General features: G+C 49.0%; 1 protein-coding gene across 3 annotated transcripts in view; it reads right to left on the reverse strand.

Moving 5' to 3' along the window:
* KANSL1 (KAT8 regulatory NSL complex subunit 1) overlaps positions 1–17,614 on the reverse strand; it is a 100,488-nt gene that overhangs the window by 8,424 nt on the left and 74,450 nt on the right. For all 3 annotated transcript variants that reach the window (XM_064636787.1, XM_064636790.1, XM_064636789.1), the window contains exons 4-7: positions 13,284–13,388; positions 8,035–8,150; positions 6,495–6,690; positions 3,899–4,064 (exon numbers count right to left, since the gene is read on the reverse strand). In XM_064636787.1, the coding sequence (XP_064492857.1) occupies positions 3,899–4,064; positions 6,495–6,690; positions 8,035–8,150; positions 13,284–13,388 (583 nt within the window). The remainder of the gene's footprint in view (positions 1–3,898; positions 4,065–6,494; positions 6,691–8,034; positions 8,151–13,283; positions 13,389–17,614) is intronic.

Consider the following 17,614-nt stretch of genomic DNA (forward strand, 5'->3'; position numbering starts at 1 on the left):
AAGGATCTGCAATAGGACCCAACATTTCTGATCTGCAGCTCTTTGAGAAAAGGACTTTTCTACAGGATTCACAGCCCAAGTATATCCTGGCAGGAGAAGGAAGCCTTTGTCAGAAAAACTATGTGTCTTCACGCCTGAGGTCTCTCATGTGCTGCCACGCTCAGTGCTGCTACCTCAGATCTAACTTCCAACAATCTGAGGTATCTCAGCACATCAAATCTGGGCTGGGAGAGAGAAATTCAGTTAAATCCTCCATTTCAGATCAAGCCAAAAGCCAACCAGGTACTGTAGGATGTTAATCTGCCTGATGTGGCACCTCAATCCCAGGAAGTTGTGTGAGTGAGCACAACTGAGAGGCTCCAAGAGCAGGAGTAACTGCCCTGCCTGGGGCATGGAGCCACCTGAGAATAAACTCACATAATTACCTGGGAAGCTGATGCATTTGGAGCCTGAATTCCTGTGCTTTCATGGATCACAGTAATCCAGGGTTTGATCCTCCCACCTCCAAGGAGCACAAGTGTGCTGTGCTGCTGTGAACCCCGGCAGGCTCTATCCCTGCTCACCTTCCTCAAGCTTTGTTTCTCCCAAATCCCACACAACCTGACTGACCTCAGCCAAAAGAGGGAACACTGATGAGGTTATTCTGTGTATTCCTTGTGCAGACAGGCTAAGGTAGGGAATAAAAACCAATAACTGGAGCAGCAAACTACTCCAGCCTCACTTCTTTTCACACTCAGAGCTTCACACTCCAGATGTGAGCACCAAACACCACTGCCTAAGTCTCTTTTAAGACCCATCTCCCTTTTATATTCCCAAGAGCCAAAATCCTAGTTGGGAAAAGCCTTAAACCCTTCAGGGTTATCAAGAAAACTACTGAGATGTGAATTTATCTTCTCCATCTATATCCATGAGGTATACACCAGGATTTGTGGTGTGACAGGTCACCCCTCTGCCTCTCCTCCCCAGTACGGACCAGGACACGCACAAGTGGGAGTTAAAAGCACCAAGATGAGCATCAGGAGCACCAATATCCCTCCCCCACATCTCTCAAGCTCATGTGACACTTTCACAGGGACTTTGAAGCTGGCCTGAGCGGGGATGAACCTTCCCAGGCCCTGGCACAAGGAATAAAGCTCTTCCCTTTTCACCTCAGAGGGCGAGTGGCAGAGACTCGAGCCCTGCTGGCTGACATCTGAACCTCTCCCATTATTTCCCTCCTAATTTTAAGGACTGGAAAGCCCCAGCAGATCCAGGCAGGCAAACAGGATGGAGGGAGCTGGCAGGGTACGGGATGGAATCAGTGGGGACCAGGTTTCCTGGAAAAAACCAAGACAGCTGCACTCCAAGTACCTTGATGGTTTAACCCCAACCCTTTGCTAAAGGAGGGCTGTCACAGAGTGGTGGCAGCTCTCAGGTCACCACTGCTGGTTTATGGGGACATGCACCAAAAAAAAGAAAGGGTTCAGTCCTTTAGGGATGATGCCAGCCACTGGAGTGGTCAGACTTTGGGAAAATGGCCTCTGCTCTTTGCTAATATTTTGCTTTCTCCTCAAAATTCACATCCCACACATCTGTGGAAGGAGGGGAGAGGCTGAAGGGAGAGAAAACACGCCAAGAGAGAAAGTTGTCAGCAGAAAATGAGTTATTTGGTGGTTTGGCACTGCCCTGCTGGCAGCAGGGACCGTGCAGCAAGTGACACCATGGCTCCCTCCTCTTCCTCCTCGGGCAGCAGTGCAGGGCTCCCAGGGACCAGCAGATGGCAACCACACTGAGCCCAGCACTCATCCTCCCACCAAGGTTATTACATCATCCGAAAATTCCCAGCGAGGAATCAGACGAACCAGAAAAAAAAACCCACCACCACCACAGCACCCTGCAAGGCAGGGGACAAAAGGGGACAAAGCGCTGACAGAGCACGAGTGCAGGGGTTAAAAGCCTCGCTGGCTGCCAGAGGAATAAATGAATAAATGATCTTTTTCCTCCCGCAGCCTCCTGGCAATTTTGCCCTTGGCAAACTGCTCCGGAGATCCCGGCTGCTGGCAGCGGAGAGCCCGGAGAGAGGCTCAAAGTGAAAGTCAGCACATGCTCACAGCTCCCAGCCAGGCTCCAGCGAGCCAGGAATCCTGGCCCAGCCTCTGGACACCCACCCTGCCCCAAAACCACCACGGAGGAGCCCCAACCCCATCCTGGATTAATGCTCACGGGCAGGGAGACACCTCACTGCCCACTGACAGCATCAGGCAGGGCAATTCCCCCCCTGAACATGTCACACCTGGCTCTTTTTGGGATAGAAAAGCACCCCCAGCCCAAAAATCAACCCTAGAGAACTGCACTGAGCATTAGTGAATAATCAAAGTTAATCTTGCAGCAGGAAATGGGTATTTCTGTGTAAGGTGCTTTAAGCTTTACAGCAATTAGTTTTAAACCCAAAGTTTCTTTAATCTCATGCAGCCAGAACAGATTTTTACCCTGTGAGTTGGCTGCAGGGGACCCTAAAAACGGGAAGAACATGGGATGAGATGATTTGCCTGATGGCTGTGGTGCAATAAAACCCAACAGGTTCTCTCCCCACTTCCCAGGATATTTGATTTAACCCTATGGACAGAGAGGATCCCAAGTGCTGTCAAACCAGGAAATAAATTCCTGCTTCAGTTTGTTCAGTTCCTTGAGCACTCCTGAGCAGAGCTGTTTCTCTGGGAGGGGAGGGATCTAGTTTTTAAAAATAGCACCAATTTACTATTTTAGTCTGGTTTAAATATAGTGCTAGTGAAAGATGCCAGATTAATTGCTCCCAGACACTCCCTGCACTTCCTAATGTCACACAAAGTTTGTGAAAAGCTGGAGTTTAAACCCAAAACCCACACATTAGCCCAGTGACTTAACCTGCACCTACCATCTGACATCCCCATGGGAAGCAGGGCCACACACCTTCCTGCCAGGATTAGAATCCCAGAATGGTTTTGGTTGGGAGGGACCTTAAAGATCACCCAGTCCCACCCCCTGCCATGGGCAGGGACACCTTCCACCAGCCCAGGCTGCTCCAAGCCCCGTCCAACCTGGCCTTGGACACTTCCAGGGATCCAGGGGCAGCCAGAGCTGCTCTGGCAGAGGTGTTTTACACCTCAGGCAGCCATGAACTGATCCCAGGGGAAGGAACCACTCTGATCCATGCACTGCCCAGCTCTCCTGATAAAAGTATCAGTTCCTATCCCTCGTGGTCCTGTATTTTGGGATCAGAGGGATAAGATGACAGATGGACACCAATCTCATCCAAGCCAACAGTTTTTGGTCAAAGAACAGGCTTGTATTTAATTTGGCAGCTTAGGAAGCAAAAGACTCTGGAAACTATTTTTCCCTTGGGAAAAGTCCCTGCACATGAAATCTGTGAATACCCCCAGTCAGGGCTGGTTAATTATTCCTCTTAATGATGATTAACCCTGATGCTGTAACACAGGGAAAGGAGTGTCTTAATGGGAACATCCCTGCTTTCTGTACCCTCTGAACCATGGAAGACCATTTACAATTCCTTACAAGGTCAAAAGAATCTCCTGTGACCAACCAATCCACAAATCATTTTATCTGGGTGAATAAACTCTGCAGAAGCAAACATTTCACAAGTGGTTTAGAACCCAAAGGCCCCAGCCCAGGACAGACTCCCAGGCACTGCCTGGCTCCTCCACCACCAGTGAGGCTCCAGCTCAGATTCCCAAAACACATGTTCAGAGCAGATCAGATGCTCTAATCCTAAAAATACCAGCAGATGGACAAGTTTGGTTGTAGCCAAGGGATCTGCACCTCCCCTGGAAGGCCAGGATGGAGGAGCAGGCTCTGGAGCACCTCCAAGCATCCCTTGTAACCCACCTCAGGCCCCAGTTTGACCCGTGGGTGCTGCACTTACCATCTGGGAATGACAGGACAGGATGGATACAGGAGTCCAGCTGGGAGAGGCGCTCCAGCAGAGGGGCATCATACTGGATTTCCAGAGTGGTGGAGCTCCGAGTGCCACACAGGGCACAGGAGGGGTTCACGTCACAGCTACAACGGGCCAGGTTGTTACGGTGGACCTGGAAAAGGGACAAGAAACAGGCTCAACACATCAGAGGTCAACATGTCTAAGGGCTCTCTTCACACACTCCCACTTGACAGCTCATTAGAAACATCCCAAAGGTCGTTGCTTTTTTGTTGGTCTGTTTTAAGATACCTTGTGTGTCTCTCTCTATATATGTATGTATATAAAATTATATTAAAAGGTATATATTACATACACACCTTTTTTTTAATGTGCATTCTATAAAACCTGTGAATTTAGTGTGGCCTCACGAGAGGACCATTTCACTTTGCATAAACACAACTGAAAACTACGACTCACCAGCACAGACAGTTTAACAGCTGCTAAATTTGACTAAAAGTGTTTAATTTTATCTAGGTTGAAACCTCATTTATAAAAATCATGAGGCAGCACAATTCAGTTGTCAGAGAGCGGGAAAAAAGCACCATTTTTAGTTCAGATGGGTCAGAGCCATCATTATATGCCAAGAGCTGACACTTACAGGGACATCTACAGAGTGACAAAGGTGTTTTTCAACCTTGTTCCCTAATCCAGGACAGGCTCTCAATTCACAGATTTATAGGCTTTATACAGACTTCATTTATATTAAACCACTGCAGGCAGACACACAACTGGATGTAAATCCCATGCAGAGACAACAACCCACAATTCCACATCAAAATGGGAGAATGGCTCAAACTGGATCCTGCAGAAACCTGTTCTGAGGCAGAATTAGTCAAATCATTTCCATGAATGACTGGAATGATGGAAGAGAATACCCACAGCAAAAAACACTCGACTGGGAGGGCTACAAACACCTTGGAGGAAAGAGCTGGAAACCCATTCATGTCATAAATGAAGAAAAATTATCTAAAATAAATCAAATATAATCACTGAGGGCAAATGCAACAGGCAGCCACTTCAGTGCCCAGTGAGGAGGAGGAAGAGGTAACTGAGCAGTTCCTCTGCTCTGCCCAGGGGATGTTGTGATGGATCCCAAAATGAGCCTGAACCAGCAGTGTTGTACCACTGCTGAGAATTAATTAAAACAATAATAAAAATTAACCCCACAGGGCTTTCTAACCAGGGTGGCTGTGCCAGCAGTGAGGTAATCCTGCCACTGTTACCAACGCAGGCTACACACTCAACCTTTAAATCACTTTTCTTTCCTACAGGACATCTCCCAACTTCAACATTTCAAGTGATGATGGATGATCTCTGTTGAAACTTTGGTCTCTCCTGGTTGTTATTTCTGGTCCCACCAATCCACAACCATTTTGTGCCAGACAGGAGAGTGTGGTCAACTGGACAACAGGGTATTTCTGGAGCAGGACTCAGCCATGACTCAGCTTTCTCTGGAATAACTGGAGGAGTGCACAGAAACCCCCTGATATCTGGCACTTCTTCCATCCTTGGAACTGCTCTCCTGAACCATCCTTGATTATCAAATGTATTTGGTGATTACAACAAAGATCTAACACAGAATCAAGGCCAATTCTTCAGACACCAAGGGCACAACTCAGCATCATCCCTGAGACAGTTCCTACACTTCCAAACCACTGAAGATGTTGCCAGTAATCACTGCAGAGCTCTCCCAGAAACACCCCAGATAAAACTGCAAATGAGGGATCAGTTAAAGCTGACTCAGCTGAGCAAGAATCTGTTTTGCTCAGAAAAATGCTGCTTTCTGAGCTTCTCTTTAAAACAGAGTGAAAACCCCCCCAAACCCTTGTGGGAAAGTTTGACTTGAAACCCTCTGACTCAAAGGTAAGTGGATTTTTGCCATCTATGGTTCCGTATGCACAAAAAAGGTCCTTATTTCCTCAATTTCTCACTCTATTCCTTCCAACTGGCAGTTTAGGGTGTTCCTAAGAGAAATTAAAAAGTATGAAGCACAGCCCTTCCTCATACAGGCAATAAACTGTATTTCCACTGAATGAATTCTGCATAAGGGAGAAGAGCATAAAATAAATTTTTGAAAATCCAGATAACAAAACCAGAAACAGTCAGGGCATTCAGTGACTTCCAAATTTAAGCACTGGAAGCAAACACAATCACCTAAGCAGGACATGCCATTTGTGCCTGGGCAGACAACTGTGGTTTTTCTGTGAGCAGCAGCAGGGACTTCCTGGGGCTGTGTTAATTCCTGTGTCAGAGTTCAGGTTTCCTGATACTTGACTTCACAGGGTTTCTTTTAACTGCTCAGACTGTGCCACACTGAACTACTTGGCCTTGAGTTCACCTCAGGCTGGTTGGTTTTGGATAAGAAAACTCAAGAGTTCAGCATCTTCCCTCCCCAGCATCAGCAGAGAAAAAAACCTCTCAACAAATGAAGCTTCTCCTTTATTTCTCCGGCAGGCTTTCAAGCCTCACTGTCCCGCTCTTCTCCCCTGTTATTTTTTTCCCCTTTTATAACAAAAATAATATCAGAAAAAGCCAAACTGACCTTTTTGGAGAGGGGCATAATGGTGCTGGGTCGGACGAGCCGTCGCTTCTTGCAGCTGAGGACGGGGCGGGTGCGCGCGGCCACGCACGTCCCGTCCGAGGGGGCAGGGACCAGGTTCAGGCGTTGCTTTTTATGCAGGAGCTCCTCAGCTTCCTGGCCATCTCCCTGAGCGTGTTCTGCCAGGCCAGGCTGAAGACTGGCCCAGGAGGGAGGAGAATGAGATCCCGTTACTCACTCAGGCAGGTTGTTCACACCTGAGCAAACACTGCAAGCTGAGTTTAAAGCCTGGCAGTTCACAAGGTGACAGCTTTTATTAAACCAACTCTAATTTCTGCTTTTGCTTCGGTCACCTTCCACTTTCCCACCACTGAACCTTTGACAAAACACCTCTGGAAGCTCCCGAACAAAAAATATTATTTAAAGCCAGTCACAGAGCAAAAGCCACTCTAGACCTGAACAGCTCTAATCTCAGAATTCAGCTTCCTCCAGAATTACAGCTCAGGGAACCTTAAGACAACAGGTTTGCATGAGTCTAAACGCCAGAGAACACATAATTTTATTAAAAAAATATTTAACCCTGATGTAAAGTTGATTCTGATGAATATCTGAGATCTCTACCTGTAACAACTCTCAGCAGAGAGGTGCAGTGTTAAGATTAACCTCTTTCCTCACACACAAAGGACGCAGCATCCCCGGCATCAATGCCCCCGTGCCCCGGCCAGATCCCAGCACAGCAGCGCCTCATCTACGGAACCTTTTCATGTCTTTTCTGCAACTGTTTCATTTCTAAAAATGCAAAACATGAAAGCCCTGTGGTCTAAGGCTGTGCAGTTCAAAGGCTACAGGGATACAAAGGGCTCTGTTACAGCCTGCAGTGTTCCAGCTGCAGCCACGGGTTCCTTGATCCGTGATTCCTACGCTTCCTCGCGCTCCATCGGGGCAGGATCCATCCCTCTCCTTCCCGTTTTCCCTCTCTTTTTTCCTGCCTCCCTCAAGGAACTGAGCAAGTGCAATGGTTTTCAAGGGGTTTCAAGTGGTTCGACCCTGCAGCATCGTGGAATGTCTTCCACTTGGTTTCATTTACCCAACAGAACCAGCCTGGAGAAACCAAGACTTTGGGAAGTTTTACTCCCCAGATCAGCGGGATTCGCGATCCTCGGTAACTCCAGAAAAGTGGGTCAGTGGTTACAGGTAATTCTGCAAGTGGGGCACTGGTACCTTTGAATCACACCATTTGCAAAGTGTATTAAAACTACTCGTAAAGAAACCAGTCCTGCCCGTGCTCAGTGCACGGCTGCCTGCGGGGCCTGCTCGTGTAAACACAGCTCAGCTTAATTCCATTTTCAGCAAAACAATGCAGCAGAAAACCTCAAGCAAGCAATCTCCTCCAAAATGTTTCCAAGCACGATGCACCACCGTGCTTTTGGAAAAAAAAGAGACCATTTTATACCATCACCAACCCAGTTACAGGCTGGTTTCCGATGGGATGTTGTCAAGATCATAAAAATCACAGTCTTCCCATAATATCCCAGCAGCTTACGTGTTAATAACTCCATTGACGGGTCTTGGTGCTCCACAGGGCTTGGTGGGATGGGATTCAGGAGTATTTGCAGCAGAAATACCCAAGTTTTCTAGTGGCTGGGATCCAGAAACACTCTAAGGAAGGATGGGAAAAATATAAATTAATAAAAAAAAAAGCTTCTTAAACAACCACAAACTTTCTTATTCCCGGATTCTAGTTGAGGATTCTGCACTGTAGCCATGGATTTCCACACAGGACTTCAAACCAGGGTTCAGGAGTCACTGTGTGAACATGAGACCAGGGACACAAGGAGTTCTTAGGGAGCAGCAAGAGGACGGATACACGGCAGCGCTTTCATTCCAAGATCCAAAGGACTTTAATTCCCCTCAGGCAACCAGGAGCATGAAAGGCTGAGGGCTTTAAGGAGATTTTAGCATTTTGTCTCCATGGTGCAAACAAGTTCATCACCACCTGTAAACCTCGCAGGCTCTCCCGCAGTTTGGTTTGTGCTGAAAGGTCCCGTCCAAGCACTTTGGGGGAAAATGGGAGGGGAGGGAGAGGAGAACAGACTTGCAAAACTGAATTTGCATTTTAACTCACTGCCTGTGCAAACACGGTCCCAAAAGCACTTTAGAAAGTGTTTTAACTGTGGGGTTGGGATGCAAGCAGGGCAAGTGTGTAATGCTAAAAGTGCCAGATAAACACAAAGCTGGAAACACCTTTTTGGCAGAGGAAAGTAAGTAAACACTGAGTTAAAGACACTGTGCTCTACAATCCCTTCTGCCTTCAGTTTGAAACACGAACTGCCTGGCTCTGCAGGGAGCAGCAGGACTGTCCAAGCCTCCAAGGACACATCAGCTTGGTGCCTCCCACCAGTGGCATTCCTGCTCCCCATCCCAGCAGGTGACAGCTTGGTCCAGCTGTACCACATCCCTGGCACGCAACACCCGCAGTCTCAGCCTTGCAGTCCCTCGGGTTTGGTGTCAGACCCGCTCCTCCCTGGGCTAAACTTCATTTCTTCCTTCCTGCAGCACTTCCCACACTCCCTGCCCTGTCTGCAGCTGGGGTTCCCCCTCTGTGCACACACCAGTGGTGCAACTCAAGTACTAATAAAAAAGGCAAAAGCAGAGCTCTGACCCCCATACAGATGTCCAGACTTGTCCCTGACTCCATCCCAAATCCATCCAGATTGCACTGATTAAATCCTCCCTGCAATCACCCCCAACTCAACGAGCAACTAAACCAGGCCAGGGCAGCGCTGGATTAACGGTTTCCAGAAGAGCAGAGACCTGAGTCACCCAGGGAAGGGCCATTTCCAACAACACAGACAACTTCTGCCTGGGCCTGTTTGAGGAACTCTGCTGGGGTTTCTACACTTCTGCTGAAAAAGACGTTTCTTCCACGGGGGAGCAGAGACGGAATCCGACGGGATGGGACCGACCGGCTCATCCGCCACCTGGGCTGAGCAAGATCAGATCCCACCTGAGACACAGGTAAACCTGGTACCCCGGGGAGGTGAGGGCAGGGCAGCAGCTGAACACTTTCCCTCTGCTTTCCAGAGGCTTGGCACGGCTGAGCCTTCACGTGACGGCTCCGCCAGAGGCAGCCCCGGTTCAGCAGGGCGGGGACACATGACTCACAAGCTCTTTTGAAATCGGGTATTTATTTGCTTCTCCACAAAGGGTCTTAAAGGAGGAACTTCTTCTCCAAGAGCTGGCTCCGGCTCAGTGGTTAAAGACAGGGATAGAGGGTGACCTGGCTGCTTCCCGTGGAGGAGCTGGGAAGCATCAATCCAACGTGTATTTATCAGGAGCAGCCCAGGCTCAGCTTATCACCTCGAGATGGGTGTGCACCAACGTGGCCCCCGAGAGCCAACACCTCCTGCACTCAGAGTCCCACAGCAGCTCCCCCTGGATGCACTGCCCAACTCCATGCCATCCTCCAGGGCTGGCTGGGCACCGAGGCTGGGATCCAGAGCAGCGTTCAGCATCACATCCATGCTCCTGACTGAGCTCTTCTCTGTGTTTTGGGGCTGGAACTCCAGGTCTTGAGGATTCACAGGACTCTTGGAGGGGCGTCAAACATTGAGCTGTAGCACATCTGCTCGTTGCACATGAAACCAGCAGACTACCAGGGGCCCTCAGGGCAGGAAAGCAGCTGTGTGTGGGCAGGGAGTCATGAGCCAACACCAGGAATGTTCCCCGTATTCCCAAAAAATCCCAAACAAAACCAGGCAGGGTCAGACCTTATCCTATTAATAGATACAACCCCCTAACTGACTATTTTGAGTGCACCCCCTCGCCAGACGAGCAATCCAAGCAAGGAATCAATCTCAACAGCCAAGTTATGTCTTCAGGGCTTCGTGTTATTTCCATCTTCAGGCAAAAATATTTATTCACCTACTGAGCTTCCAGTTCCCAACAGATATTCCCAGGCCTTATTTGCAAAGCCCTTCCCTCCACTGGCGACAGGATTAGTTCCTCCCAGGGATTATCAGCCACAGCCCACGTAGGAAGCCGATGCCCAAGGACACGCATCGGGCCAAGGGAGGCACTCAGGAGAGGCTGAGATCCAAAGGGAGCTGGGGATGAGACAGGATGGATTCCTCCCCTTATTCCACCTTGCAGATGGGTCTCTAACTCTGCCAGTTTGGGGGGGGAGGGGAAAGCCCCTAATTCTCACAGCCTGGAGAGTGCCAGAATGATAAGCACCTCTCCAGGAGAGGCCCTAGAGATACCATTCCAGTAAGTGTCCAAACGCCCGGGAAAGGGGCTAATCTCTGGCTCGAGCAGATCAAGGCTCTGACTCAACACCCCGCCCTAACGAGCTGCTCTAATTAAGCAGGAACCCTCCAGGCAGGATTCTGGTGGCTGACACCTCCAGCACCACCGCAGAGGAGCTGAGAGTGTGGAATGCCGTGTGTGTCCCCGTGGAAAGGGAATAAAACACCTTTTCCAGGAGCAGGCTCCAAGATGGGATGCAGGGCTGCAGGAGTAGCCATAAGAACGTGCCAGGTGGGAACCTGCAGCCTGTGTTACACTGAAAATGTTGTTTTTCACTGCTCTCAGTGTCTGTGATTTGTGTCATTGGTACCTCCAGACCTGCCAGAGCGAGCCCTGCAGTAATAAAAGTCTGACTGGAGAGCTCAGACCCGAGTGAAAGGGATGAGAAAAGGGAAAAAGCAGGAAATGAGTAAACACAGCAACAGGGAGGTGGCTGTGAGCAGCAAAAGAGAAGCGAGCAGCTTCTTTTCCATTCACCAGGAATCTACACCTTCTGTTCCAAACATTCCAAGATTGCCTAAGACAGTCTAAAAAAGGACAATGTGATGATTTTGTAAGCGGATGGAAAATGCCTTTACTATGTATTAATGCTACTTGGCCTTAAGCTGAAGGAGGGCAGATTTAGAGCAGGTTTTAGGAAAAATGCTTCCCTGTGAGGGTGGGGAGGCCCTGGCACAGGTTGCCCAGAGAAGCTGTGGCTGCCCCTGGATCCCTGGAAGTGTCCAGGGCCAGGCTGGATGGGGCTTGGAGCAACCTGGGCTGGTGGAAGGTGTCCCTGCCCATGGCACGGGGTGGAACTGGATGGTCTTTATGGTCCCTTCCAACCCAAACCATCCTGTGATTCCATGATTCCATGTAGGGACAAAGTCAGGTGGGACACAGCCCTTCCACCTGCAGCTTCCCAGGTTGAAAATACACTCACATCAGATAAACATCCTGATTTAAACAGACAAGGAAGAAAATATTCTTCCTATCACTGATAAATTTGCTCATTTTTCTCCGTTATCAGCCTGCCATTCCAGATTAGCTCCCAAACAACAGCCAATCCATCAGTGCAGGAGCTGCTTCCGAGGCGAGTCGGAGCTCGCTGTCACTGGGCTCGTTTATTACTCTCCAAGTGCTTTTTGGGTTAAAGCATGAAAAGGAGAGGGGGGAGCACACAAAACAGACCCCACTGTTCCAACCCAGACACTGCGTAATGCTCGTGACTCAGTCACGGCTCCTCCGTCCCTGTCCCTGCTCCCAGCTCTGTTCCCATCACAACCACCATCCACTGCTTCAGTCGTGAGCAAAACCTGCCCTCTGTACCAAACTCCCCGGCAGTTTTGGGCTCAGCTAATCTGCTAATTAAAGACTTAAACCCCAAACACACACCTGAAAGCCAGTGTCGAGCAAGGAGGGGTTTTATTCCAATCACCTGTCATAACCCCTCTGCAGCCCGGGGTTAATAACAAATTTCACTGTATTTCATGTTATCACTCAGCACCAGGAAATCCTGGACAAAGTCTTACCAGGGACAGAGGAAAAAACTCCAAGTACAGTTTTATGGTCCCTTCTAGTTAAGTTTTTTTACCTGTGTCAACTACACTGAACATGAACCTCCAGCACTCCCACCGCAGTGATGCTCTGTTTCTCCCCAGACGTGGCATTAGGATAGAAAAGTAGGAATCCTGCAGCTTGGGACAGAAAAGCAGGAATGCTGCAGCTTGGGACAGAAAAGCAGGGATGCTGCAGCTTGGGACAGAAAAGCAGGAATGCTGCAGCTTGGGACAGAAAAGCAGGAATGCTGCAGCTTGGGACAGAAAAGCAGGAATGCTGCAGCTTGGGACAGAAAAGCAGGAATGCTGCAGCTTGGCAGCAGAAGTTTGAGCCACGCAGGGACCACCCTTCTCTTCGTACTACACGACAACTTCCAAATCCTCCATTTTCATACGTCGACGTGTCCCACAGGATCAAAAGTAATCACAGGCAGGCTGAGCAAGCCTTTAGTCTGTGCCCTACATTTCTGCATTAAATAATAAATACCTGGCACTCTGCATAGTTTCCAGTGCATCTCACTGCAATCATTAGTGCCCTTTCCAAGGGGGAACGCTCAGGCAGATATTAATAGCCACATCTTTAGCAGTCTTTGCTAATCATGGTGCTCCCAGTTTGAGGTACTTTTTTTGCTGGAGGGAAAGGATTAGTTGGGATTTCAAAGCTTCACAAAATGCTAATGCATATTACAAAGGTGCCCCCAGGAACTCCGTTCTAAAAGGTGTTTAAATCCTATTGCTTATTAACACCAAGATAACGTGGGAAGGGGCGAGCTGCAGAGCGACAGCAGCGATTCCCACGTGGACTCAGGGAGAGGAGCTGCTCCAGGAGGACAGTCCCACCGCTGGAGCATCCCTCTCCCCCACAGCTTTAGGGATGACCCTTCCCTTCCCAAACTTTGTGCAGGTGAAGCATCTGGACTCGGTCAGTCCCGCTGCTGGCACTTACCAGCCGGTCAGCCCCAGGCTCCAGCTTCACTTCGGCTCTAACGGGACGGGACGAATCATCTGCTGCAGGATCAGGGGGTGACGCTTCACCGAGAACTATCAGCCCCTGGAAGAGAGGGAAGGGAACAGGAATTAACTGCGGGGCCTTCGGTCTCCACAGGGAAACTGCACATCCCTCGTCCCTCATCCCCCCTCCGCCAAAACTCCGACGCCGCGATTTTCAGATGTGATGCCAAAGCCAGTCCCCGCTGCCTGGATTTTCCTGACATCGCAGCTGAACTCAGGGAGGGGAGGACAGTGGCTGGAGCCAGATCACGTGCCTTCAGCCCATTAATGGGGCATGTTCAGCTCCCTCTCAGGCAAAACTGCTGAAGCACCGCTTGTGTCCCGCTTCCCAGCGCTCCCTCCCCTCCTCCCGCAGGAACTCCGGGGAGCCACATGCCAGCCAAGCCAAAGGGAACGTTCTGCTGGAGCACAGAGCAGGAAGCGACTGCTTTCATCGTACAAAGTGGAACTCACCACCTCAGCCAAGCAAACAATTTTGAGTGGGTGCCAAAAATCTACAGTCAGACTCATTACTCTGAGCAGGCATCCCCTCCCCCCCCCCAAAGAAATGATGTTCACAAAATTCAGCAAGGCAAGAAAAGCACTGATAAACAAGGCATTGCTCTGAACCAGTGGGACAAAGCACAGTGGCAGAGCACTGTTATATCAGGCTTAACAGATGTTGTCCTGTTCATGTTTCACTCTAAGTGAAGTTTAATCTTAAGGCAGGACTGCTTTGCCCTTTGAAAAACACAAAGTGAAAGAAAATCATTGTAATGATGCATATTCTGAGCTATATTATAACAAAGCAGGGCAAAATGCACAAGGGATTAGGGAGTTGGTAGAACCTACAGGCCATGACAAAGACAAGCCCCAACAAGTTTGCATTTGGTCAAACAGAGAACTGTGAAAGGGCTGCTCAGATCGAGAACAGGCAGATTAGTCATCTGGAAACAATTCTGGAGGTTGAACGGTGTGTCACAAGAAAGTGAGCCTGGAAGGGAACCTGGACACGTCATCTGGAGAGAGGAGAGAGCTCCAAGGCTTCCCTCAAAGTCACAAAGTCAGATCTCACATGGCCAGTGGCACAGCTGTAATTCTGTGGCAGAGGGTTGGAACTGGATGATCTTTAAGGTCCCTTCCAACCCAAACCAGTTTGGGGTTTTATGACTCCAATGCTGATCTTTTGCCTCGACACAACGTGCTGTGCAGCACACCCGTGGTGTTCCACAAGGATCCTTGGAGCCCACAGTTCAGGGACACTTCATTTTAAAACAGTTCATAAACTAAATACAACTGTAGGTGGCCTCTGACCAGCAATGAGGAAGCAGCCAGAGCCTGGAATAAACATGATGATGGTTTTCTAGAATCTTCTGACGTCCCAGAAGGACATTTAGGGGATGAGAGAGGCTGGAAGTCTAATCTCCAACACTGCTGGGATTTTCCTCTGCTCCTGAAAGATCCTCCCTGAAAGCAACATTTCACCACAGCTTCTAGAGCCACCCTAGGCCCTGCTGCAGCAGAGAGCTCAGCCAGCTCCAAAAAAGGGAGAAACTGGGACTGAGTGCAAAATTGGAACCAAGGAAACTGCTTCCCTTTGACACCCCAGAAAGCATTTGGGCCTGGGCATCAGGAACAGAAACTGCCACCAAGGACTTGTGAGGAGGAAGAGGATGAAGGGAGCTCTTCCATGCCCCAGGAAGGAGCAGTGATTCATTTTACATGCTGTGGGTATTTGTTTGGAAGCACATCCCTTTAGTGGTGACTCTGAAGCAGAGGCAAAGCTTAATACAGCCTTCCCTGCTTTGCTTCTAAGAGTTTTAAATCTCCATTATTTACACACATTTTGAATAATAGAGGGGAATTAGAAGGGCAACATCAAATTTCCTTTCAGGAAAGGAAAGTGCATCTGAATTATTCCAAGGTCCCAAAACCACTTTCCATCAGCATTCTTCAAAACAAAGAAAAAAGGAAGGTTCCCCTACAATGTTTATAATGACTTTGCTGCTTCTTTACTCCCATTTTCATCACTAATTATGGTACTGAGAAGTCAATCATACAGATCTCAGACAGACAGATATTGAGGTAGATTTTGGATGTCTCAGAGTCCTGGGATCAGCAGCAGCTTCTGCCCAGGGACTAGAGGGTGAAGAAAAGGACTGACACACATTAAAACACACCAGGAAGGGACTGAGCATCCTGAACAGCCCCACTGAGGGACAGCAGCATCTCTTATCTCACCCTAAGCCCAACACAACCACTGCAGACACAGGAAACTCATGTGAGAGCTTCAAATTCTTCCAGCAAGAGGCTCCTCCTCGCTCCCACCCCACCCTTCCCATCACGAGGTTCTCTTGACTCAGCAGCTCGAGCAGAGCAGAGCACAGCCCTCCCCCAGGGGACAGGAGGCTCACAGAGCATCCCAAATCCTCTGGGGGAACACAGTGAACCCATCTGGGATGGTCTGGGAACATGTGGGGCCCAGGTCTGCAGAGATGTGCAAACCAACCCTGCTTTTAAGGGGTTTCAGTCAACCAACTCTGCCACTGCACAGAATTCCTGCAGGAGCCCTTCATCTTAAAATACCTCTTAGTCCATCAAAGAGTGAAGCTTGTGAGAGGCAGAGAAAGAGAGGAAAAATGCTGTTTGCTCCTCTCCAAACACGGAGCATCTGCCACCCACACAGCAGGGAGGTGCAAAGGCTGGGTGTGAGGGGGGACCAGCTCCACACCACGGCCCAAAAACGCAGGTTTGTGAACAGAAACAAACCCTCCTGACTGCCTTCACTGACACCCAGACCTTCCAATCAACTGCACACACCCTTCCAATCCAAAGGCACAACAGCCTGCTGCTTCTGAGTGCCTGAAAACAGGATCCTACAACCAACCCTGAGCACGTGTTCCCTGGTTTGTTGTTCTCCTCCCCATCTCACCAGGCTCCGGCTGAGCCGATCCCAACGTGCCTGGAACACAATTCCTGCTGAGACACCCAGGCAGCAGCACACCCTCAAAACAGGAGGTTATTTTTGACTGCCTGGTCCTTCCCTTGCTTTGATCTGACGCAGCAATGTGTTTTTCTTGAAGGGTACACTGGGCTGCAAACTCTAACATCTAAAAGTAATTAACCTAAAAAAAAAAAAAAAGTCTGAAATAGAGTTTCTTCGAATTTCAGAACTTGCAGAACTTTGAATTCTTGCAGCAGTAACATTTTAACCTCCTTATGGCCAAGTAAGCTGCAGTTATGTTGATAGAAAAAACAAGGTGTTTCCAAATTCTTTAATTGTTTTTCCTTGTACAGTCTGAAGCCAAATCCATTCCAACAGGCCCATGTTAGTGAAACACGGGGTTGTTTTTCTAGTTTCCTACACTTGTCCCAAGCTCTTTTCTGAATCTCACTCTGGGTTTTTCATTGATGAAAACAGAGGATGTTGTACAAGAGCTCGATGGCAGCTGAGTGCAGGAGGTGTCTCCAACAAGCCCTGTCAGAGATGGGGGGTGTGATACTCGTGGTTCTTGTTTTCTCTTGTTCAGGCAGAACAGCCACTACCCAAAACCCTGAACATCTGACCTCCCCTGCACCTGAAGGGATGTGTTTTGTCTTAAATTCACGTATTGGGTTATCAGAGTTGAGGTTTTGTTTGAACAAATCAAAGGAGTGACATCCTGTTTGCCAAAACCTCCGCTGGATGTCTCGCCTGTCCTTTCAGACCTGGAGACTGCAACCTCAGATAAAAACACATGGGATGCTTGCAGCCATTACCAGGCCATTCCATGAGCCTGTCACGTTGTCATCACCCAGTGAAAACCCTGAACCTTCATGAGTTTTCTCATTTCCTCCATTACTTAACTTTTAGCACATTAATGTTCGGATATTTTGTACTTAAAAATCATGTTGCAAAATGGGCTTTAAGACAGAAGAAAGATGACTCTTTGTGAGGAATCATTGATTTGACATAGAGCCAGTTCCCAGCAGCCTTTTGGCCTAATCTCAGTAATGGATTCTGCTCACAAGCCGTGCTCTTCCACCTCCTCATTCAGAGCCCTCACTCACTCAATGAGCCTGTTTTTCTGCACAGCTGCATCAAAGTCCAGGCTCCCTCCCCTGCCTGTGCTCTCTACCCCCTGGAAGCCTCTCCCCACCACCCCCAGAGCACCACACATCTTGGGAAAAGCATTTGCCAGGCTGAATTCCTGAGGATCTCTAAGTTGATGCAATACCATGAGCCTTCTTGCCACAAACTCCAGACATTCCTCCCTCCAAGGCCTGACATTTAGATGTGCATGCCTG

This window comes from Pseudopipra pipra, chromosome 26, assembly GCF_036250125.1.
Source record: "Pseudopipra pipra isolate bDixPip1 chromosome 26, bDixPip1.hap1, whole genome shotgun sequence".
In the NCBI taxonomy this organism is placed as follows: Eukaryota; Metazoa; Chordata; class Aves; order Passeriformes; family Pipridae; genus Pseudopipra; species Pseudopipra pipra.